Genomic DNA, 25,347 nt, shown 5'->3' on the forward strand with positions numbered 1-25,347 from the left:
CCAGCTAAGTTACTGACTATGTATTTGATTCTCCTTTTTTTAGCTGTCCCTAGGCTCACTTTCATGCACTCAATATAGAGGTGCAGCATATAGGAGACATACTGGAATGGGGCTGACAAGCATGGCCTCATCCATCCTACCCCAACCTGTCGGCCAAGTGGCATTTGAATGCCGAGTGCCTGCTTTTCTTTGAACCCGAGATGAACAGAAATGCGCATGTGGTCAAAATAGCTGTGCATCTCAAAGGGAGAAACATTTTTTTGATTAGTTTCAGGTTTATAACTTTCAAATTCAATCAGAGAAAGCATTTCTGCTTCTTAAAACCAGACTTTTCTGATCATCCTCTTCCTCCAGTCATGGTCATTTCCAAGCTGCCAGGAGGATGCTGGCAAGTGCTGCTGCTGTGGAGGAAGGGCCTTAGAAAGTACTCGGCAGTGTGGTCTCAAGAGGAACCTCATGCCAATAGCTTCCACTTTTAATTTTTGTTACCTAAAAGGGTCCCTTCCCTGGCAGTTCTTAGAAATATGTCAGCTTGCCCGGGGACAGACGCTAGCCCGTGCTGGTGGGGCAGGGTGGGTGGCTGCACAGTGGAAAGGCACTAAAAGCTCTCTGCCCCCTGCAAAAGCCCGGCTGAGCTGTGGTCCGGTGCCCAGGCAGTCAGCTGGGGTCCCCTCAGTTTTGGCTCAAGGACCGTGCTGGGCACACCCCGGCCACTCTCCTGCTATACCTCATGGAGAAAATGGCTGAGCTGTGGTTTCTTGTACAGCAGATGCAAGGAGAACTCTTTTCTGCTGGGGTTTTCATGCTCTGGTTGCAGCTGAGACGCTCTTCCCATACCCTGGATCGCTGCAAAGTGCTCTTCTGAGCAGGCGTGAGCTGCGGGGCAGCCAGCACTAGGGCTGTGAAGCACCACTGCCCGCAGCAGACTCGCAGCCCGCAGCTCTGCCAGCGGCACTCAGCCTCACAAATTCGTCTTTCCCCGCCTCCAACTCCCAAACAAGCGCAGACACGATGCGTTCTGTTCACATCCCCCAAACTCCCCAAAACGGAGTGCCGTGTGCCAGGCTCAGGTTAACACCCCAGTTTTCCAGGCTGTGAGAGCTCCGGCAGCATCATCGTGACGGTCAAAGCAAGCTGCTCAGCCCGTGCCATGTTTGTCTGCAAGGAAATGGGATGTTTATGTTTATTCAGATTGATACTGATGGATTACACTTTTGTTCCATTTAGCAGCTGTTTGGACCGTTTTATGCCACAAAAGGAGATTAAGATCCCAAGTACTGTAGGGCTGTGTTATGAATAACAGCCGTTTAATAGCAATAACAATGAATAAGAATTTGAAGTATGGCTTTTAGCTATTGTTATGTCTAAGGTTAGTTTATTTTTCCTATATATAAATATATATATATTATTTATATATATATATATATATATAAAAGGAATATACCTAAGGGCAAAGCGAGATCTTTCTGGATAAAACCCCCAACTATTCTAGATTTCTCATCCTAGTCTCATTATGGAAAATAATGTCTAAGCAGCAGTGTAGTATGTCTTGTGAACCTGTAGGTAGATCTGAGCTCGGGACTTCCACCATGGAGCCATGCAGAAGGGCTGCAGCCAAATCGCACGTGGGTCCATCAGCCACAAGTGCATTGTCTCATAGCAAAGCTAAGCACATTTTTCAAAGAGAAATGCCTCTTAAATACTGTGTCCTGCCAGTCTGCCTTTGGTACACAGAATTAGCTGCTTGTTCATGGGATGCTGGCAATGACAATGCTCTAAGAAATAGAAACCTTTAACTAGCAGCAGCAATGACACTTCTCTCCGTTGGAATCACTGCACAGACAACAACTTATTTATTTCTGTTCTTCTTAGGGCTGTACCCCGCCAGAAGCCCTGCGTAGCCTGTGGGAGATGCTGCTGCGGCTTCTGCTCTCCTTGCTCGGAGCTGGCACCTAAGCTAGGGTCTGCCTTGGGAAAGGGACCCGGGCCAAGGTTTATCTCACCCAGCACAATGTGTAAACGGGGAAAGATGCCTGTATTTGAGGACTGCAGGCACAGAATGGTCTATTTATTTGTGCCTGTGCAAACCTATACTGTGCACACGTAGCAGGCTGAATGTGGCTTCCCAGGACAGATGCGTGCGTATGACGTGCCTCGCCTGGCCAAGCAGTTACGGACCATTTAGGGCCAGAGTGGAGACAGCTTTCAGAAAGAAATCTCCCTTGACTTCTGAATATAAATAAATTGCTGCTGACAAGAAATAACTATAATAGAGTCTGGTTCCTTGTCATTATTGGCTAGCGCAATGAAGAAGATAATAGTTGAAAGTATGGCTTTAAGTGTGAGGCACCCTTTTATTTTGTACGAATACTCTAAAATTAGACCGTATAGAGAACACTAAAACATATGACTATTACATTTTAAATGACTGGTTAAATCCAAAGAAAAAACTCCTAGGTTCTTATCCTGTCTGACAGGTGGCTTACTTCTGATCCCACCTCTTAATCTTCGAAGTCATGTTTTCTTTCAAACTCAGTTATTCTGTTTCAAAAGGAGATTGAGTTATGTAGGATGTATTAAGAAGCATAGAGCGCACTGCTGGCAAATAAAATATTTTTTAAAAAAGAAATTCAGGATCAACTTGTCGACCTGGTGACACTGCAAGACATATCCATTTCAGAGGTTTGGGGGTTGTGGTTGGATAGTTTTTATATATTTGCAGTATTTAACATGCACGGAATTGTGCACAAGTAATGAGCTACAACAGGATCTGTTGGTAACCTCCCAAACATACCTCTTGCTGCTTTCTCTGCAGCGGCGTTCCTGGTAGCGTGTCGCACGCTGCAGGGACATTGCACTCCGACTGCGAGTGCTGCTGGAGTGGCTGGCCTGCAGCACGTCAATGAATGAAGATGATGGTTGGGTGGGAATTTCCTGGAAAGCATTGCGCCGATCACACGGAGCGAGGTCCTGGGTTTCAGGCTGAAGCTCTGCTCCTTACACGGTCCCTTACCTGCCCATTTAGTATTGTATTTGTCGTGTTCCTCCTTGCACACACAGGGCAGCTCAGCCATCTGAAAGGGCTCTACGTTGCCTGAGGTTTACAGGCCTTTCCCTTGTGCCGGCGGGTGCACGCCATTTCATGGCAATGTCGGAACATGTGGCCTCCACTTAATTTCTTGTTAATTAGCAATTGACAAGAAATCATTTTGATGAGATAGCTTCTGTGGGTTTCTTCCTCCTTGGTGTGCAGCTATACTGAACCCCCTCCCAGCCCCTTCTCCCTTCTGTTGCCGGAAAACACTGCTGCAAAGGAGCACACGCTATAGAGGTACAAGCAGCACACGTACCCTTTCAGGGGAGGCGCAGCGGTAGGAAATGATGGTGGTGGTGGTGTGATGTGGCTGGCAGTCCCGCGGTTCTGATGGCAGCGATTGCAGTGGCGTGCTCTGCCCTTACCAGGACAAAAGCCCTGCCAAGAACAACTGGAAGCGGGATGCTCTTAGGCTCAGAGTCAGTCCTCCAAAACTCAAGGCTATCCATTTGCAGACACAGAAAGAGGCATGCTAACATTGCCCTTGCTAACAGTTCACCAGCCTTTTTGTCTAGTGCAAGGTAAGCATGAATCAAAAAACCACTTGCTGCCCAAGTTTTACAGATTTATTTCTCCCCCTGCTCCTCATTTAGCAAACCAAGATTGTTAAAACTCAGGAAAATATTTCATGAGGCTCCTGTTGGGTAATGACTGAGTTGGTGTTGCTCTTGAATAAAAACGATAGACGAGGGAGGTCAGAAATGGCCTAGGACAGGTACAGCTGTTTTGCCATCTAGTTTTGTGAGTTACGGGTTATCCAGCTTTGCCGAAGCAGAGGGGTTGGGGGAGATTAACTGTGGTCTTTCTCAACAGTCATCTGGTTATTAGTGTTCCTTAATGTATTGTTGGGAGACTAGTGGAAGGTTTTGCAGCGAGTGCTGTACAGATCTGCAGTATCAATAGCACTACACAAACAGTGAGTTTCTTTTGACAGCAAACACAAAATCTGTAGAAACAAAGAGTGTGCTCTTTTTAACTCTGGGCGCCAAAATAACAAGGACTTTTGGTTTACTCGCTCATTTGCTTTTACTACAGGTGACTTGATATTCTGCATAACAAGGAATGTGCTCAGAGGAATGAGCCATATTTTCAGATATGGAAGAATTATTTGGATAAATGTCATCCTTCCGCCCGTCTCTCTGGTCTCCTCCAGGCTCATAGCTCAATAACTCTGGCCTGCCAGAAGAACTGACGAAGGCACCCAACTCTTTGTCAGACCTTGCAGTGTGCCAATACCCTCCATTCCCAGTAATTTCTCTATATGTAACAGGATAATTTACCTTTGATGACCTCAAAACCTATGCCCTTCCGCACATATCCAGTCTTACCCCATAACCAACCCAGCCTCTCACCTTGTGGTCCCATTCTGCAAATGACAACTCTGTGAATATCCCTTTGTTTGTTTCTCTCAGGCAACCTTTGCTTTTTTCCTTCTCCTTCTTTTTTTTGCAAGCTACCTTCTTGCAATTGCAAGCTACCTTCTGTACATGGAGTAACGTTCCTGTGACAGTCATGTCCCTCCCTCTGAAAGGTCTGGTTTGACGTTCTCAACATTTTGGGCTCTTCATAATAGAAAGGGTAGGAAAGACTTCTGTAGACTTTTTGTAAACGATGTATTAAAACAGGCAGCACATCATCTATTACATGTGAGATTTATCAGCGTGAGATTTTTAGGTCCTTGCTTTGTATCTCTCCCCTCTCCTTACGCATGGTAGGAAGTTAGCCACCTGGGGCGATGGCACCGAACCCTTACAACGCATGCGGGTGGTCTCCAGAGAGGTCTGGGTATTGCGGGAAGGCCTGTGACTAATAAGAAGAACTTTTCCGTCGCAAGGATGAATTAGGTCAGTGTGAGTGGCTATAGGTGGCATTAGCACTGTGGTACCAGCTGGATCACTCCTGAGATTCTCCCCCTTCTGTGGGGAGGTGCATGGTGAACTGAGCTGACCTCTGGAGAGCAACAAGCTGATGGCTGGCAGCTTCCTTGATCCAAAGGCCATTGAGGTTGATGGAAAGCCTCAGCACTGTCACTCTGGCAACGTGGTGTCCACAGTTCACAACGATGAGAGTTTGCAGAGTACTTTGGGGAGTGCCCGCTTGGCTTGAATGTGAAGGGTGACTCTGACAGCGGAGCTTCTCCTGTCATTTCAATGGATTTAGACAGTTGGTGAGAAGGCAGCCCACACCACCACGGACACACGAGCAGTCACCAGAAATGTTCGCCACAACAGCATCTCTAGGAGACACATTTTATTACTTGTATTCATATCATGTCCTATGAAAAGTCAGTTCGGGGCTCTGACAATCTGCAGGTGCAGTAATTGTACTTTCTCTCCTTTTCACCAAAAAAGCAATGAGAAGAGTCACTTTTATCAAGAGGAGAGTGCTAAATGCAGAGCCAGGACAGCTCTAGAACATGAAGGGCGCTTGGGCTGCACCAAGAGGAAAGTTTCACGGCTTTTTTGCACTGGAAGTACACCTGGAAAGTGCACAGAACCCGGTCAGAAGGAGAACTCATCATGCTGTGTATGCTACTGCTAGCATGAAGGGTAAGTGTTCCTCCAGCATGGCACAAACAAGACGTCTGTGCTGGCCACTAACACCACACGCAAGACAGGATTGTACTGCCTGTAGGTCAGTGCTATCTCAACAGCGGCGATCGGTAGGAATCCAGCTCACCACATTGTTAGTCCTACCTGAAAATACTCAGCAGGGCTCTGGAAGGAATAAAAGTGCAAAGTGATAACTGGGAGCTCCATGGAAATACGACTGCAATGGGGGGGGAGTAAGCCACGACGTTTTGAGAAGCATCAGACACGAGGACTGAGTCATTTTCATGAGATAAACCACCATATAAACAGGCCCCATCTGATGTTGTTTCCTCTTCATATGCTACTGTACCCAGCTAAAACATACTGAAAACAAATAGCAGTTTCTTAATTGAAGTTAATTGCTTTGCCTGGATGTATTTAATTTCCTGTTCAATTTTAAGCATTGGACAAACAAACTCTAGCATTAATCTTTTCTTTTTTTTTATAGCAAATGTTCCTTTCTGTTCCTCAAATCATATTTGTGACATTGTGCAGAAAAAGGAGAATCACAACGTTCTTGGTGATTTACAGGGTTTTTTCCCATTGTACATAGCTCAGAAGCTTATGAAAAGCTGTGACTTGTAAGGTCACTCATTACAAAGCAGAGTTACTTTCTCTTTGTTACATTTGTGGCTAGTGCAGGCTTTCGCCAGTGCTGGAAGCTGGTGGCCTAAGCAGCAACCAGAACCTTCCTGCAATAGCCCTGGATCAAGAGAAGGTTGTAGATGGAGATTTAGAAAAGCATTAATGAGCTTCATGGATTAAATCTGCCTGGATGTTAGAGGGGCAAAAAGTCAATTTACAGTGGTTTTCAAATGGCTCTGAGATAAACAAGCTACGACGAAAGTGTCTGGCAATGAAACAGTGTCTTGGAGAAACTGAGGTGCGTAGCTAGAGGAAAAGAAAATAAGTTTCCTTTGTCTCGAGAGCAGAAAAGTCACCTAATGCGATGAAGGTTTAATCCCTGCAGATGGTCTGAAGCCACAGCATCTTTATTCTCTTCTCACTAGCATCTGTCGAAAAGTTGTCATCACTGCTTATGCCAAATGCCGGACAGGGAACAATTCGTGTAAAACCTGCTCAAGATAACAAGCTCATTAATAGCTTATATTCTCTGGAAGCGGCCAAGGTACACTTAGCTATGACAGTTTTCTTTCAGTGGGCTGGGGAGCTGTTATCAGCTGTGACAGGGCAGAACGGGTGGAATGCGGGGAACAAAAGCCCCACACAAAGGGAGCACTTTGGGTCTGGAGCGTGTCTGGCTTCCTCTGGCTTCCTAGAGGCCACACAGTGACGGGCGTACGGTGAGATTCTTTACTCTAATTAATATTTCATTCTCAGAGAGAGTTTCAAGTTATCCCTCGAGAGAAGTTAAAGGTTTGCACATTTTGAGGCAACGTAACGAGGCTGGTGAGCTTGAATTAAGAAAGTATGTTGAAAGGAGCTGTTACAGTCTTTAACCTTGGCCAAGGGACACGTAAACCATACGGTATTAGTGCGCTTTTTTATTGTATAACTTGTTCTATGTCCTATTTTACAGTCTGTTCCAATAAATTTATACATAAATGCTGCTAGGAAACATTCACCCCTTCTTCCCTTTCTACCTCCTCTGGACTGGGGCATCTGATATTCCATATTCTGTGGAGGTGTTTGTTTTCCAAACCAACCCACCAAATATATTTTATGACAGCAATAAAATAAAGTGGCTATGTGGCTGGAACTGCTGAGTTCAGCAAAGAAAGTGAAAAAAATGGCCAGCGGAGGAGAGTTTCTGCTGCCAGCAAGCGCAAGGAGTCTAGATAAAGCAGGCTGGTGGGTCATCCAGCCTTCACGGTGAGGAGCTGTGTGACGCGTGGGTGTGGGGCTGTACAGATACGGCACGTTGGGCACTGCAATAACAGAGTCACATCAGTCATACCAGCAAGATTATAACCACCTATGTAGCTAAAGGATGAAACTGTGTCACTCAGCGTAGGCCTCATCTTTGGGGTTGTCTATGCAAGGGAATGGGAAACAGAAAAGCTACTTACTGGCAAAACAGGCAGAAGGGATTCCTCCGACTTCCCACAGCACGCCACTGGCCAACCTGGGAATATCGTCCGGCTTTCAGCCCGCCAGTCTGGGGTGAGCCCACGCTGCCAGAGCCGGGCTGTGCAGCAGCGTGCTCCCACCCTTTGCCTCACGTCAGCGCTCACCGGGGCCTGCTTGAGGCTGGCCAAGGCGTCGGGCACCGGCTGTGGAGGGAAGTTCTCCGCAGTGCTGAGCAAGAGCGGGCGGCCCTGCAAGCCTCGGTTGGTTGGAGCCATGAGATGGCTACGGCACCGTCTCAAAGCTGAGCTGCTCCGTCCAGCGTTTTCTCATTCTCTTCGCCATGGGTTATCGTTAGGCAGCAGTCTTCTAATCCAGCTGCGATTCCTCAGGATACAGCTTGCTCAAGAGAGCAAAGTAATTACAGATGTCAGACTTGTAAACTGGAGATACAGTAGGAAAAATGATGCCACTATGTGTTGAGTGGTTTACCTATGAGCTTGTCAGGTGCAATTTGAAGAAAGCCCTCCCTGGCTGTGCACAAAGAGAGAGAGAGGCACTTAATCCATCTAATGGCTCCCATGACATTGATATACCATCTCTTTCATTGTTGTGTTAAGGACCTCTCAAGCATTCTGCTCATGCATCACTGGACGACATTATCCCGGCATGTTATGGCCACCAGCACACCTAGGTGAAAAAGAATGCTGTGGTGTCCCAGGGGAAACCAGTTAAATTATTGTTGTCCATTCATCAAGGCAAAGCCCGGACCTGTAGAGACTCCCTTGTGTGAGGAGCCGTGCTCGCATTCTTTTCCCAGTCTACCACAGTGGTGCACCTCACTTGCATGAAGTGTCTCGCCTTCACGCCCTGTAGCGCTGCACCTTCTGCTTCGAGCAAGACGTTCCTACACAGCAGCATCTTGTTTGTTCAGCCTGCCAGCAGACGGGGGGAGGTATCGGTCTGCTGGGGCTGGAGGTACATCATGGCGCTACAAAAGAAAGAGAAAAGGCAGAGAGGAAAGGAAGGAAAGGAATTTTGGGGGTCAAGGACTTCTCAGTAGGTCTGTGAGTAGCACCACATTGAAGAGGGATCCAGGTCTGAGAAAGGGCCATTTGTTCCACATCACAAATGCAGGGAAAACAAATCCTCTCTGAGACAGATGATCCCTGTAGTGTAAAGTGGACCAAGACTGAAGATGTGTGGGAGAGAATACACAAATGGCCTTGCGCTAAAAGTCCTCCGGTCACGTCTAAGAAACCAACACACAGACTTTGTGCTACCTTCCTGATTGAACCAGCACCATAAAGCAGACCCTGCACACTCGCGTGGTCCTTATGGAGGCCTGCAGCACAAGTGCAGAGTCTTTGTGAAGCGACAGCAGGTTTTGCGTGACCACGAAGCAATGTCTGCAGAAGACCGGTGGTCACAGCAGAGGTCTGGCCCATGGTGCCCACTGCCCTCTCCCAGCTAATGGCGAGAAATGAGTGATGAACACTGTTATGGTACAGGCACGAGGCTCGCGTGCAGGGTGCCGTGAGGAGCTGAACCAAAGATCCTGAGTGACCCCAGGAAGAAAGGGTACATCGTGTTTTCCTTGGGCTGCCCAAGACAGCTTTTTAAACAGTAAATGAAGGACTAGTGTGAACACAAGGCCTTTTAGGACGTGTCTCCTTCTCACTCACGTGACTGCTAATTATTAATTTGATGGAGCTGAAGATGAGAGGAAGACTCATGGTCTGCACACGGACCGCAAACACCTACCAGTGTGCGAAGGGGCGAGCCAAGCAGCGAGCAGCCAAGCAGCTGCTCGATAGCAGCCAAGCAGCCCTGCCTGGCAGCTATCGGCTGTCATGCGCCTTTCTCCGAGAAGTGAGCCATGGAGCTAAACGTCTAGTAAATACAGTAAGCTGGGCGAAAGAAGTATGTAAAGTTTGACAGAAGAGCGACCTAAAAATGGGCCTCAAAGTGCCTCTTCCCAGCAGACTGGAAACAGAAGGAAATCTAATTAATTATAATTATTACACTTTTAGGAGAAGAGGAGAAGCAGACTTTCTCTCATGATATACAGAGAACAACTTCAAAACTGTTTACACAAATGCTGTGAATTCTGCGGGGTGGGTACTACAAATCCATGTCAGATGTTAATGGAAAGAATGGCGTTTGTAGTGCAAGATGGCACCGTGCCACTGTTTTAAGTAACAAACAAGCTCTGCAGTGCAGTCAGAGTCTGCCCCGACCAGAGATGAAAGATGAACATAGGGTCTGCAAGATTAATGTGGGGCTGTGCCAAATGTCCGTTTTTGAATGATTCTTGTCAGTTTAAAGACAGAAATAGTAGAAACCCACACGTTGTTAGCAATCGTTTACCAGGAGCAGCCAACAGCCTCTCTGCCTACATGTGTACAGAAATTACCTCCCTGGCAATGGCATCCTTTGTAAATTGAGCAGTAGATTTATGAATTCCCAGTTGCCAGTCACTGTAAAAGTAAAATGTAAGGTGCACTTATTGTCCCTCCTGCAGGTAGCTCCACATTGGCCAAAAAAAAAAATAATTAAGAAGTATTTCACCCGAGTCTGCAAAAGTGCCCAATACGGCACCCGTTAAGCGTAGTGAGACTACCCAAGGGTGTCAGATGTCCTCAGCCACCTTAGCAGGAGTAAACGTGGAACACTCCGTGGCCTCTTCAAATGCCTGTGGGGAATGTAAAGTGTACCCTTGCTGCGTGTGGAGCTGGGCAGGCGGAAGGCAGGAGGATCTCCGCACAGCTGATCTTGGAGCGGAGGTTCGGGGCAGCAGTCGCCAAGCACAGCGGCAAGACAGAGGGAGCTAGGACAGTCCGGGGGCTGCTAGAGGTATTGCATGTGGACGGCAATTGTACAGGCTGTATTTGCCGTGTGAGATCCTGTAAGGGAAAAAAAAGTTACTTTTTTGTCTCACTGGCACCCAAACAGCCTTCACTTGTGCTTGCTCAGAGGCCCGCTGGAGAGCCCTGCTGAGGAGCTGGAGAGGGATCGGACCTGTGCCAGGCGTCCTTTGTTGTCAGCACGAGGCTGCTGTGTTGACGGGAAGCACCAAGCCAGCCAGGGGTCAGCTGAGCTGGCCCCTCCGTTTTTCTGTCTATGCTCTAGTTTGTGTAGGATAAGAACTTGTCAAATGCAGAGCCCTCTGGAGTTTGTCCAAGAAGGGGTGGAAGAGTTGCCTGGAAATGGTGTTAACTGCACAGGGTCAGCAGCCCATCTGTAGAGATAAAGACACTATTACACGTCACTACCATGCGTAGTGAATGCCAGGATTGAGCTACACACCCCGTCAGCTGGTGCACAAGCATATGACTGAAAGACACGGACTATTCTGGGGCCCAGAGGAAGCGCAAAATCTGTGCAGGCAAAGGAAGCAATAACAATTCAGGAAATAGGCAAGAGATTTGAAATGACTGGACAGAATCATGGACTGAGGAATGATTTATAACAAGCCACTGCATGTTCTTCCTAGGGAGAAGACTGAAAAAGGCAAAGTAAACCAGGAGGACAATGGCAAAAAGCCCCTGGCAACCCAAGAGGCCAGCGAGGCAGTCCCTTCTGAAATGTCATCATGGAATTACCCAAGAAGCAGCGCATGAAGGATGTTTGCAGCACTGGCCTCAAACCTTACTACTGGCTATGGACAAGGAAGGGTAAGAAATGCTCTGGAAAGTGCAAAGACACTGTTTGAACTTCTGATGGCCACGCTGCATGTATTGGAAACCACATTGTCCAACAATTAAAGTTGCCCATCCTGCTGCCGTTTGGAGGTGTGTCTGGCACCCCAGGCCGGGAGGCAGGGCAGGCTGACCAGCGTCCCCCCGCAGGAATGCACAGGGGCCGCGTTGCCCGTGGACAGCCCTGGGCCTATGTTGCTGGAAAAGCCTCTGTGCTTGCAAATGAGGCCAGCTCAGGTTCTTGGTTAAGATGAAGCATTTGGGCTCTCCTGTCCGTGCTTTCTAAAGGCATCCAAAGGGGACTTTGCAAAAGCTAGGATCCTCCCGGCTGAATCTCAGGGACATGGGCGGTCAGGTTCTGCAGTGCGTTGTCCCACGCCAGCCCCGGGCTACTGCAAAGGGGAGCTGCAGCAGCAACCGTTAGCTCTTGTCGCCGGATGAGAGCTGCAGCTCTGTACCGGTTTGCCAGAGCACGGGGTCTCCTTTGGCCTGGAGCAGCTGCGCGCTGTCGTCGCTTCTTTCTGAGGGTGTTTTCTGCACGGACTGAAGCAGAGCCTTGCAGCGGCCTCCTCGGGTGCTGGTAGGTGTACATGGGAATGAGTCACAGGGCACCCTCAACTGCACTGTATAAACCTGGTAAACAAAGGCTGTACGTGTCACCGAGCCTCGGGAGGTGCGAGGCCTTTTATTACAACAGGCCCCGTTTTGCAGGCTGTGGCTGTTTCTGAGCTGTGAACTCCCCCAGCTGGTGACCGTCTGCTATTACCGTCAGACCCCTTCCCTCCAGCCGAAACGCCTCTGCGGGGGGACGCTGCGAGAGCAGCCGCAGGCCCAGCGGCACTGCGGGACGCCTGCTCAGCCGGCAGCCGGAGGGGAACCTGGGCGAGGCAGGATGAAGCGCGGGCGCAGCCCTGAGCGGGCGGCGCAGAGCCGCGGCTGTCCCGCCGGTGGTTGGGAAGGGGACCAGGTCAGCGCGTGTCTGCAGATGTTCAGAGCTTGGTGGGGTCTGTCCGTCTCACGAGGTCAGAGCGCTGTGGGATGCTGGACGGGAATGTGGGGAAAGCCAACCCCCCGGCAGCTGCGGGCACGGCGGTTTCTCTGTCGATGCGCTATCAATATCCACGAGGAACATCGCACTCAGACCATTTCGAAGTGTGACCTCAGAGAACACAGCCACAAAACCTGGCCCGTGCCACACATTTCAGGTCACTTCCACATTCTTTTGGGCTTTGTGCATAAGATTCTCTACACATAACAGATCACTGACCGTCCCTGACAGAGCTTAAAGCCTTATCTCCAACACGTAAAAGCGTCAGGAACACTGCTGCACGGCATAAATGGGAAGGCAGCGTGTACCAAAGAAACTGCTGTTGGCCTGCTCAGCAGCACACACCCTCACCTGGGCTTGGAGAAGCTGGTCATGCTGCTGCAGCGATGGAAGGGGCCAAGCCAAGGCAGGAGTTTACAGCCAGCAAACATCGTACTCCTGATCCACTCTGCGTTCATGTGGGCACCAACCTGCTCTAGCACTTGAAGACGGAGGTTGCCAGGAGCCAAAACACCCTTCCAAGAGGAGAAGGAAACATTTCCTTTTTTGGCTCGAGGTGAGCTTCTCACCAGCTCAGTGAGCCAATGCAAGATGCTCGCTGGGAATACCCAGGCAGGAGTGGGAAGGTGTGGGGAGGCAGGCAGGCCACATCCCTGCTGGCAGGGGTTTCCCCACTCCTGGAAGGAACCCCTGAGTAAAGGTGGGAACTAGGTGGGATTGGGAGCTCGCTTTGTGGGAAGCACCATCTATCGAAGCACTACCGGTTTTGCCTGTGACTTTGTAAGGAGCTAATGGCCAACATTTGACTAAGTCCTCTGCTGGGCAGCAGTGAGAGAGGACCAAACTGCTGCCTCTTTTGGTATGTCCACCCACGGCCTGGCTCCCCACAGGAACATTCCCTGGGCCCCCGTATATACTTGCCATGCTGTCCTTGGCCAAAAGCTTACCCTCGGCTGAAAGTAACTTCTCAGCCTTCCTTCAGATCCCTCAATCCAAATGGGTTCTCAGAGCTTTCCCCTGGGAAACTCTGTCTTCATCCACTGACCACGTGTCACCACTGCCTGCCTGGTTTAAAAGCTGACAACATCTAACTGGGATCAGTTTTGCAATGCTTCATACTGTGCATAATATCAGGCAACCACCTCTCCTGCGCACACACGGCCTTTGCATTTGCCTGCTGCGCATCAGAGGCCCAGGACAGACACACGGTGTAGATATTTCAGAGGCAAAGCCTCCCAAAAAGGAAGCAATCCCTCAACAGCACACCTGGCCTTCTGTGCTTCTTAAGAAATTACTTACAATGAAGCTTCATCGAAAGGCAACCTGTTTGAAGAGATGTGGCCAGTGAAAAGATCCGTATTACGCCATTGCGTCATTGTCATCTAGTATGACAAACCACAACATGATTGGGGTTTGAGGTCACATCATGCTTACCTTTAGGTAGAGCACTCTGCAATGCTAACCACGACCCTGCTGGGGCTGTCAGAAGGGGTAACAGGTAACTCTGTGCAGGCCGTAGTCAGCCCGTGTCACTGCCAGCATAGCGTGGCCAAGTGCTGGGCAGCAGCTTACGCGTGGGCGATGCGAATGGCCTTGCGTTAGGAAAGAGAACTGCAGGAGCAGCAGCAGTTGCACGTGTCTATGGGTATCACGTTCAGCCTCCCCTGTGACAACCAATGAGCACCTGGAAAACGGCCCCAGGGACAGGAGGGTCAATCTGGAGAAATGGCTTAAAGTAAATGGTGAGGTATCTGATGTTTCAGTGAGTGAAAAGAAGGGGAAAGCCTGTAGCACCTGGTGACCTCCAAGATGGAGGGAGGAAGCAGAGGGAAACGAGCGTGTGTTTGCTTATCCAAGGGAGGTGGATGATGAGAGCAGTGCTGAGCGGTGGGCAGACTTGTCTGGGTGGACCTCGGGGTATCCGACCAGGACACTCGAGGCCATGCCAAATTAGCCAGGGCTTCTTGTGCTACAGCAAGCAGAGGTCTTGGTAAGGGTTTAGGGTAGCAGAGGGGGCACTGGCTTAGCACCCTGTGGTATGCTTGTAAAGGGGCAGCGGAACCCCCGCCTGCCTGCTCCTGCTGAGGAGCCAGCTGAACAGGGCAGAGCGCCGTGCCGGGCTGCCTGCCCTCCCTTGCCTGCTGCAGGTCCCTGCCCGCTCCTCCCGCCCAGCCGGAGGGACCCCCACGGCTGCCTCTGCTCCCCCACCGAGCCCACGCACTGCCCCTCGCCGACCCCACAAAAAGGCCAGGCCCAGGCGGTTGTGTACAAAACCTGAAATAGTTTACTTTGCTTTCTTTTTTTTTTTCTTTTTTTTTCTTTTTTTAAACTTTGCTCTAGGTTTACTTAGATTTCGTGAACTCGATACAAGAGCATTTGATATGAATCGGTAAATAAAACACCGTCATAGATAGATAGCCACGATAAACTTTGTTAGAAATGTACATGTCGCGAAAAAATAATAATACTAATAATAATAATCATAATAAAAAAAGCCGGCGTGACGCCCAGGCCGGCGCGGCCCTCACAGCCCTCGCCCACGGCCGCGGGTGGCTCTGGTTCCCCGCGGGCGCCGCGCCCCGGTAATGTGTGTATATAAACAAAGCCCATAAGAAATGTACAAATATAAAAAGCTACAAACATTAATAAATTACATCGTCACAAAACACGGAAACACTCCACAAGGTGCTAGTAAAATAACTGTCTCCCTCCTCGTACAAGAAGTTACGCAAAGAGCTGGTACCGGCGGGCGGCGCCCCGGAGAGACTTTCCCCTTATAAAAAACCGGTGGTGGTTATTCCAAAAGCTATGTACAAGCTACATTCTAGGAAAAGGATGCCTCGGGAAACGCAGCTACACAGGGCGACAGGGGGTTGCCTGAGAAACGCGCCCAACGCCTCACAGCCAGCGCCTCACAGCCCAGCGCCTCACAGCCCAGCGCCTCAGGCCAGCGGCCGCCGCCGCCCAACGGCCCCCGCCCCGCCCCAGCGGCCCCGGCCCGGCCCCACGGCCCGGCCCCACGGCCCCGGCCCGCTCCGCCCGGCAGCGCCGCCCCACACGGGCCGCTGCCGCCCCTCCCTGCCCGCTCGCCGGGCGGGAAGAGGCGCGGCCTGGCGCGGCGGCTGCCGGCCCCGCTGCCGCTGCGCCGGCGGCTCCGCCCGAGGGCCGGGCTAGGCCGGGCCGGGCCGGGGCCGGGGCCGGGGCCGGGGCCGCGGCGGCGGCGGGGGGGGTCGGCACGCTGCTCCGCGGCCGGGGTTAGTATTAACTTTTTGCGGCTAGTCACTCTCAGCACTCTGAGAAAGGACATCTATATTAAAAAATATTTATAGCAGGATTCTGTACACTCCGACCGCTGAAAGTTAAAGGGATTATTGTCGTGGTGGCAAAGAGTCAAGCGGCGGCGTCCCCGGGCCCGGCGCCGCCGGGCTGCCCGCCGGCCCCGCCGCTAGAGCAGCAGCTTCCCGTTCCGGTGGATCTTCAGGATCTTGCCGAGCCGCTGCTTGGCCGTGGCCATCCCCTTCTTCGTGCGCTTCCCTGGAAGGAGAACGGGGGAGCGGGGTGAGGGCCCGCTCCCGCCCCACACCGCCCCACAGAAACGACCCCTCCGGCCCCACACCGGCCGCCGCCTTCCTCCGGAGCCCATCCAGGCTGCCCCGCGGCCAGCCCTGACCCCTGCCCAGCACCTCCGAGGCCGCCGCCACCACCCCAGCCATCGGACAGGGCTCGGCGGGGAGCGCAGCCCCTGCCGAACCAGCGCCGGCGCGGCTGGGGCACGTTGCCGACCTGCGCCCGGGGCCACGTCCCGCTGAGCACACCCCGCCCAGGGTGCAGGCTGGCCTCATCCCTTCTCTGCTGGGGCTCCTCCTGCCTCCGCAGTGCCAGCCCTGCTGCCCTGTGCCCTCACCCGGCCTGACACCCAGCCTGGCTCGCCGCTCACGGGTGACATATTTGCCCACAGGGCGACAGTCCGAACCCAGCCACGCCAGCACCGCCCCACTCCTCAGTGCCTCACGGGAGAGGCTGCACACGCGCAGGCACCCCACAGCTCCTCGCACCCGGCAGGAGTTATGGTGTTATAGTGCCCGCCCTTACCACGCACCCGCACGCTCCCAAGGGATCTCTGGGCACCCCTCTGCCATGCTCTAAGGGAAACCTGCAGCCCAGGGATGCTGAGCTCGCATGCCACCGTGAGTGCTGGGCCAAGCACTGCCCCGAGGATGCCTGGTCCCTTGCCCACTGCACTGAGACCAACCCACGTACCATTGCAGCTCCACCCTTCTTCTTGCCCTCTCTTCCCCTAGCACTAGAGACACCACCTGCATCCAGCCTTGCCAAAAGGACACTGAAAAGACGCACACACAGACACACACACACACACACACACTTCCTTCCTACAGATTCGGGCTAGCGCGAAGGCACTACAACACACCCAAAGGGGACAACGTTCTCTGTCCCCATACCGATGAGAGGACACCACCACCACGAGCCCAGGTCCTTGCTCATGAGCTGTGCGGTTCAGTGAGGTCTGTGCTCCCTGTGTACTGGTCCTCAGGGACTGGTGCAGCTACCGCAGCTGCTCACTGCCCCACCACTTGCCAGCTACCACCTCATAGCCAGAAACTCCCCTGGTCGCCAAGGCACCTGGGACTGCCAGGCACAACACAAACCCACGCAGCCTTTTCTCTGCCCATCGTGCCGCCACTGGTGCACTCTTGTGCGATAACCTGCAGAGACTCAGCTCCTCTCCGCTTCTCCAGTCTGCACTAAGTGCCCCAGCCTTAAAGACCATGACAGTGAGGGTGACACTTTCCATGGGAAGTTTCCTCATTTCTCACCCTTTTGCCTCACTCTTTAAGACACTTTAAGCCCCCCGCAGTCCCAAGGCCCTGCACAGGAGGCCCTGAAAGTGCTCCGCTCCCTGTGAGGTCAGCCACTTGCTTTCTTGGCACACGGCTCCTTCCCTCCTTTGAGGACTGAGCTACCATGGGCAAGGTGTGATCCATGTGCCTGGTCAGGCTCCCTTCACGATGCCCTGACTGGGCCGCCCAGCTCACTGGCCAGACTGGCGCTCGGCTCCATTCAGCACTCCTCTTCCCATCACATCTTCCACTGGCTTGGACCTGTTTCACTAATGCCACCATTTCACCACAAAGACACAATTCCAGGCAAATACGTTCATTCCACTTCGGTTCTGCAGACAGCCACAGGTATTACCAGCTCCTGGCAGAACCCCAGCACCTACCATGGGCTATGCACGTCCTCCTGTATGGCCCATTCAAGCTGCCCTGATGTTTTACTGTTTGGCAGGACACCATGCACTACCTCTGATTTGCTCCACTCAAATATAAGGGAACACAGGGAACATCTGCCACGTTGCTTCACTTTTTACATCAGGGCCTCTCCCTGTGGAATCACACTTAATCGTCACACTACACGGTGCCTGTCCTCTGTCACGCTTTCTGAGCAAAGTTCAAGCAGAGAATAGGAGGTCCTAGCCCAGGCTCCAGGAGAGCCTCAGCTTTGCAACGCTTTCCCTACAGCAGACAACAAGTGACCGTGACCTCTTCCTCTCTCTTGGCTTTGGTTGTGTAGCTGTGTTACTCCCAGGGTTTGGTATTCCTCTGCTCCCTTGTGGCAACTCTCAGGACAGGTTTGCGGATTTGCACTGCTCTACACCCGCTGGGTAGGATGTCCTCATGTACATGTCAGCACACGTACTGGTGTACACCACCACCCAACCACAGCAGTGCCTGACCTAGCCCTGGGCAGAACGGCCTTCATGGACGCATCTTCCCCTGGACAAGGCTTCACCAGACAGGCTGGACTGTGACGTGACCACTGCAGGTGTTCCTCAGGAGCCTCGGGGCATGCTCAGGAGTACTTCCTAGCATGGGATGCCTCACACCCTGCAACAAAGAGCCCAGCAGCAAAACGCACATTTGGGCCCACAGTGCCAGGACAGCCAAGGCCATGGGCCCTATCTCTGACCAGATCTGACCTGCCGAAGCACTTCTACATACCTGTGACAGACACAACGTGTGAGGGCCCTGCAAAAGGCACGGATTACATGACCAATTCACCCTTCCCCATTCCTACACCATAACCCCAGGCGCTTCCTGGTACCTTTGGCGGCGGCATTGTTCTGCGAGGATGATGAGGGTCTCCTCTGTGTGAGGAAAACACCGGGTGCCATCGGCTGCGATCCCCTGTTAGGCTGGGCGACCCCAAAGGTGCTGGCCCCTGCGGTGTACTCGTGATCTGTGAGGCTGCTGGCATGTGACTCCAGCTTCGGCTCTGGCGAGCTGCCTTCCTGAGCCGGTTTGTTCGCGTTGTTGGTTGACAGCTTCTTTTTGGTATTTTTTTTCTTCTTGCCTTTTTGTTCCTCCTTTAAAATGACAAACATGAAGCTCAGATTAATCCCCAGAAGACCTTTAGCTACGGCAAGGGCCAGCGGCGTTGCTTAGAGTCCTGATACAACGAAAACCCATGAAGTTTGCCATGTACAAACTGCTCAGGGTCTGTTCCGATACCATCTCACTCACAGCTCGCTCTGCTGCACGCACACGCTTGCCTTTCTTGCATCTATGTATGCGCTTTGTGCAGAGCCTCCTTGTTTGTTAACTCTGCGTACACTGCGGCGAGTGGGAGGGAGCCAGCCAGGACCAAAATGACCCTGCCTTGGGAGACCAGCGTGGTTTTGCATGAACAAACCTTTCGATGTTCCACAAAAACTGGCACCTCCTATCTTCAGGTATCTTCATACACTTTCACAATAGCATGGAGGATATTAAACATCCCACTGATTCACAGACTCTGCTTCCTGCTAGGACACACACATTATCTCTCGACCTGTAACTGCACTTATACATACATACCATGAGAACTGCCACCATCCTGTTTCCCTTGCCTACCTTCAGTCCGCTTCTTGATGAAACCCTGCTACCATTCTTAAGAGCTCTTCTACTCAACCGTACGCACCACAGAAGCCCAATGCCACCAAAACTTGCATCTCCAGCAACTTGCCAAGGTGTCTCGCCAACCCTGCTCCAGCAGACCTTGTCACCTTCGCGCCTCCTGGTGTCACACTGGTGGGGCCTATATGCGTTAGGCGCTTAGCATCTATCTGACCTCTTCAGAGACCAGACACTTATCAACACCCAAAGTGCCTCAATATCTTTGCTAAACTGACCCATAGTTACCCACGGTTCACCAAATCTTTGGAAGTAAATCCTTATGCTTCCCAGCAGCTGATTTCCACAGACAAGGCAATCACACCAGTCAGACTCTCAAATACACATCAATATGCGGTTCACGCGCACTCCTTTCGGGCAGCCTCCGTCTGTCTTAGCCTGGGAGCTACGCTCGCTCACTCATACTTCTCTACACTTCCGATACATCTCCTGCTCTGCGCTGCAGCATTGTCAGATACGCTGCAACACTATTGGACTTTCACCCTATGTATTTCCCCTGAGACTGCTGAGCCTTGTGTCACTGGCATGAACAAACACTGAGGAGGACTGGCACTGCACTGCTATTTGGGCATGGCTGCTGCCGGGGGAGAGGGCTTTCATTTCTTGACAGCTACTACTTCTCAAGCAACCTCACCTGCTGTGACAACTTCGCAGCAGCAGCGGCGAGTCCAGTTTCAATGGAGGCGACTCTTGTGCCCTCTCGCACCGGTCTGTCTTGTCGAGGCACTGAGGGGCCAACTCGTGCTACAAGGAAAGCAGATGCAGGTGAGGTGTGCAGAATGTGCCCCTGTGAGCAGCATAACCACATACTGGGCAGCGAGGCTCTGCCCTCCTGAGCAGGGAGGGCCAGGGATGCCACAGCCTCTGCCCTTCCTTCCCCAGGATGCGTGTGAAGGCAGGAGGTGCCAACAGCCTCCAGTCACAGTGGCGTGGGGAGAAGCTCCCAATAAAGATGTAACACAGCTGAGCAACTTCACTGGCAGATGCAGCTGCCTGAAGCCAAAGCCACGGGAGGTTTCTGCCTAGACTACGGATATGACCGACTCCTGCAACATTTCCAAATGGACAGCGTTCACCGCCCCATCAGCTGGGGGTGGCCATGCAGTGCCACAAGCTGATGAGACATGGGCTGCTTGTCACACACACAGCAAGCTGTGAAGACTCCCCTGTTAGTGGGCCACATCAAAGGGGTCTAAGGACCCCCTGGCCTGTCACTGCCTCTGGTGAGCTGCAACAAAAACACCCTTCCAGACCACCAGCTTTGGCTGAACCTGGAGGAGACCATTCCCACACTCTCTCTCATTTCTCTTTACACAGTCAACACCTGAAAGCCACGGCTACTCAGCTGTCTGGGCTTTCACTGTTATACCACTGCTAAGGTGGCTGCCAATTGTTCAATCACCAAGAGTGTGAAGAAAAATAAACCAACAACCCACCCAGGAATGACTTTTTCCTGCCAACTGATTGACAGAGGAAGGCTAACACTGCTTGGCATGAGTCCCAGCGCATGATATCACCTCCCACGGCGCTGGAAAGGATTAATCCCTCATATGATAAAGAAATTGCTAGTTGTGGTCTTACAATTTCCACACTCCTTGAAAAATGGCTGGTTTTTTCGGGACCTGCACGGCTTAGCCTGAGTCTGGGCAGCACAGACCATATGGACTTACCTGTTGGACTGTAAGGGGCATCATCTGAACTTTTCCTTTTCTTTGATCGGGATTTGAATACTGGATTATCTTCATCTGATTCGAGAGAAGGGTAAACTACAGTAGGAAACAAAGGCAATAGTTTCAGTGTAGGAAACAGCTCCACCCTGTATAGAGGCCCACTTGCTCTGTACAGGCATCACAGCTAGAATAGCAAGGTCCCCCAGAGGTACCGCTGAGTGGTGACACAGCCGCAACATTCAGGGGACTTTCTCCTGCTCTCATCCACACACTACACCTGGGAGCTGCTGTCATTAACTCTGACAAACTACTTTTAGGATACACAATGAAACTTCTCAGACAGGAAAAATCAGTCTTGTCTGTGGAGCGGCAGCACAGCTAGAAGAGGCACGAACAGGTTTCCTTATCGCAAGCGAGACTGGTACTGAAGCCACATCAGTCAACTGCTTCATTCAGCACCAAACCTTCCTGGCCCGTATGACTCCCGCACAGTTAGGGAGAGAGAAATGAGACATAGTGTGAGTATCCAAAAGATGAATGTGAACCATTCTACCAAAGGACCCTTCACAGGCCTCTGGGATAAACAGCAACTTATCTGTCTAAATTTTGTCCCGGCCTTTACTATGAAGTTTCTGTATTTTTTTTTTTCATGTGCATTTGATTTTCATGCCAGTTGCCATTTGTTACATCACTACTGATCTTAGCATTACTGTGGCATTTGGCCATTGACACTAGAAGTCTGCTGATCAGACGTGGCACAAACAGAGCGTCTGGAAACCAAGCCTGCTCACAACAAAGGCTCTCCATTCACTGGCAGCACAGACACATAATGAGCAAATCCACCCCTCAGTAGAGCAGAGCCTTGTTCATGTGTGGCATCTGCCTGTAAACCACACCCCTGTCCAACAGCTTCATGGAGCTGCCCCTTCCCAAAGCACCTTCCAGCACTACCACTGCACCCCAGCATGTGCAGTGCACTCTAAATGGCTGGGCAGCTGCCTTCTGCAACGTGTCACAGCATCTCCATTTTGCCTTGGCATCTCTGTTAATAACGCAAAAACACACACTCCATTTTGCCAGTCGTAACAGATGATTTCTGATGGCCATGCTTGCTGGGGAGACTTAAACACACACATAGATTCTCTTGTTATGCAGCATAAACCTCTACCAACTTCTTGCCCACTTTGGGACTTCAGGCTTTCCAGTCCCTATCAGTCTTCACATGATTACTTTTCTTCATTTCCTCACTTCTTATATTAAAAAATGCTCCTGCAGATTATTATGGCAGAACTGATATAACTGGTGCAAACTGGCTTTGTCCCCATTTCTGCTTCAGACGCTTGCATTCTCTGCCAATACTCAAAATACCATCGGATCCCTTTTCCAAGTACAAATTCAACTTCTCACTCATCTTAGCTAGATATTTTATTGCTACTGTGCAGACAAGGACATTTCTGTCATAAGTACCAGTACCTGACACACACCTGGGACAGTTTCCTGTTTCTTGGCTGACTGCTGCAGTTTCAGTGGGCTTCCATGCCTCTTAAGATCTTCTGGTGAAGATCTTGGGACATGATCTTCACCAGATGGTGAAGATTGGGACATGCCTCAAATACAGTCTACCTGAATGGCCACATCACCACCGGCTCTGTAGTCAGACTACCTATCATACAGCGTATGCTTAAATTTGCTGTGCAGACCTCTTGTTATTTGCACTCCTCCTTACCAACATACCCAGTCGATTTCAATATGACAGAAAGCGAGCAAGCATATCATAAGAAACATGGGGGGTATTTGCAAACATGCACAAATATGTACACGCATACCCAGGCACACGCTCACTCAGACTGCTTCGTTCATACTTACCGTAATCTGAATCTTTAAAACAGGCATCTAAGTGGTCCTGATCTTCATCGTAATCTTCGATGTCAATACTGTTCTTTGTGCTTTTCTTTAGTAACCGCTTGCCAGCATTTTTGTTGCTGCCACCACCTGTTTTTTTAGAGTTTTGTGTGGAGATGGAGTTATTCTTCGCCTGATTGGTACCCCACGACGTCTGGAGGCAGGACTCTGACGACTGGAGGTTTGCCATCGATAGCATGCCCTGGATTGCTTCTTGCGTGCTGGGTGAGGCAGGTGGCTGACTGTGGGAAAACATTGAGAAATACAACAGCTATTAGTGATCCCAGAAGAACACAAACCCCTCACAAATAGTTGACTCCTTTCACTGCAGTGTTGCTAGAAGAGATTTCCTGATTACTGCCCTTTGAGCATCTGGGCATGCCGCAAGTGGCACTGGTTATTTTTATGCTAACAGCAATATCACAGACAGCACATTAGATTTGGGGTTGCTGCCCCAGAAGCCAGGAAGCTGTGCACCACATGGCTGGGCATGTGATGGGCAGCTCCCTGGGGGCCGTTGTCGCTGGTGGGTGAGGACAGGGGTCAGGTAACTTTTCAAAGTCTGTAACAGCATTCCCAACAACACAGTGTGTCTACTACCAACTCTGAGGGCTTATGGGCCAGCACTGGAGGGGGATGTTGTGGTGGGCTTCTGCTACATACTGCTTCTGCTACTTGTATGTAGCAGAAGAGGAAGAATTGGAACAACTGGAAGGAAGCTCATGATCACAGGCCACAGTTCACACTGGGGGCTGTCACCACTCCAGGATCTGCTGGAAGAGCAATGTGGTAGGGCACAAGCAATTCAAGAGATTTCTGCAGTGCATTGGGAAGGTTTTCGGATGGGGATGTGGGATGGATTGATGATGGGAGATGCAGGAGAGATATGGACTGGATGGGTGGACTACAGGGTGGGCGGAAACCTTGCTTTCATTGAACTTGCTTTTTGGTATTTTATTACCAGTTGTCAACAGGCATGACACATCTACCACAGAAAGAAATACATTCCTACAGAGTAGGCTGAGGTCAAACGATGTGTAAATTCTGACTGGCATGTACACTTAGCAAGGTGGGAAAGCACGCTCCCCACAATATAGAAGAATGTAGAAGAATGATAATCTCATCAGAGAATGCCAGACATTAATTCTGTGACAGGCAGAACACATCATCAAATATTTCCAGAACTTTGAAGTTTGGGCAAATAGTGAAATGCAAAAAGACTTGCTGTGGTAATGATATTTTTTACAGTTATGCAATAGAAGCCACCAACATACATCATTTCCAAGTAAATTAGCAGTACCACATCACTTTCTCTTACTTGATCTTAATTTAACCCACTTTAAGCCATTACAGGACTCCGGATAGAGTAACGTACAAGACATAATGGGAGTTTCTGGGCACTAATTGCATTTATAAATAATCCTGAAAATGAGTTAAGACTGCTGTTAGCAGCTAGCAACTCAACGAACAGAACATCGAAAAACTTATTTAGGAAAGAGACATTTTAATCCCTTCATTATCATGCCAGATGCCTTAGCCTTCTCCCTGTCAAAGGCAGATTTTGCACCATCTATAAGAAATTAACATATTTTCTTTCAATTTCTTCCCCCAACTGTTTTTGCAAACACTGGACTCTCAAAACACTGCAAACAGACCATCAAACACTGACCACTAAATGGGCAAACCAGAGAGGAACTGCCTTAAGCAACACAAGCTTCAACAAATAAATTGTGGAATATGATCAAAACCAGTGGTTCTGAGAGTCAAACCACAACCTGAACGTGTGGGTGAAATGTCTCAAAGAGACAGAGCTGCACACGGGGCAAAGTGTTTCTCATTAGGGCATGCGCTTGCGTGTACTTCCATTAGAAGTATTTCAGCTTTCTAAGCCAAAAAAAATTCAAGAAGAAACAGGAAGCAATTTTTAAGCTCTGGAAGGCCATATCCCCTTTCTGTAGCTTCAGCAATGATTAAAAAAACCCCAACATTTATGAAAGTAAACTATCTGTGAGTTACAACTATGACTTAAAATACATTTAAAATGAGCGCAGGAGGAGGAGCAAAGCAGCCAGAGTGCTTCTGCCCCCGTGCTCCCTTCCCAGCAGCTGGCTGGCAGGGGCCCTTCGAACACACTGCGAGGTGGCACTTGGCGATAGCACAGACCCTGCCACTGCTCTGCAAATCCCGGCAGCCTTGTTTTCCTTTCCTCAAGCTAAAAAATGGTGTTGAGGATGAACAGAGAAAAGGACACTTTAACAAACTGACTGGTAGCAGTTTGTGCCTTTTGCAGTGGGCTCCACTTCAGCATTTTGCATGGCCTTGCTTTTCGGGATTTTATTGGT

The 25,347-nt window shown here is 50.5% G+C and overlaps 1 protein-coding gene across 3 annotated transcripts in view; it reads right to left on the reverse strand.

Moving 5' to 3' along the window:
- Positions 1 to 14,743: 14,743 nt before the first annotated feature.
- PHF2 (PHD finger protein 2) overlaps positions 14,744 to 25,347 on the reverse strand; it is an 88,212-nt gene continuing 77,608 nt past the window's right edge. For 2 of the 3 annotated variants that reach the window (XM_072876029.1, XM_072876030.1), the window contains 5 exons: positions 22,970 to 23,247; positions 21,104 to 21,199; positions 20,068 to 20,177; positions 18,586 to 18,847; positions 14,744 to 15,996 (listed from right to left, as the gene is read on the reverse strand). In XM_072876029.1, coding sequence (XP_072732130.1) covers positions 15,908 to 15,996; positions 18,586 to 18,847; positions 20,068 to 20,177; positions 21,104 to 21,199; positions 22,970 to 23,247 — 835 coding nt within the window. In that variant the 3' untranslated portion in view covers positions 14,744 to 15,907. The remainder of the gene's footprint in view (positions 15,997 to 18,585; positions 18,848 to 20,067; positions 20,178 to 21,103; positions 21,200 to 22,969; positions 23,248 to 25,347) is intronic. The other variant, XM_072876031.1, reaches the window with a different exon arrangement.

Source organism: Ciconia boyciana, chromosome 11 (genome assembly GCF_034638445.1).
Source record: "Ciconia boyciana chromosome 11, ASM3463844v1, whole genome shotgun sequence".
NCBI classification, from domain to species: Eukaryota; Metazoa; Chordata; class Aves; order Ciconiiformes; family Ciconiidae; genus Ciconia; species Ciconia boyciana.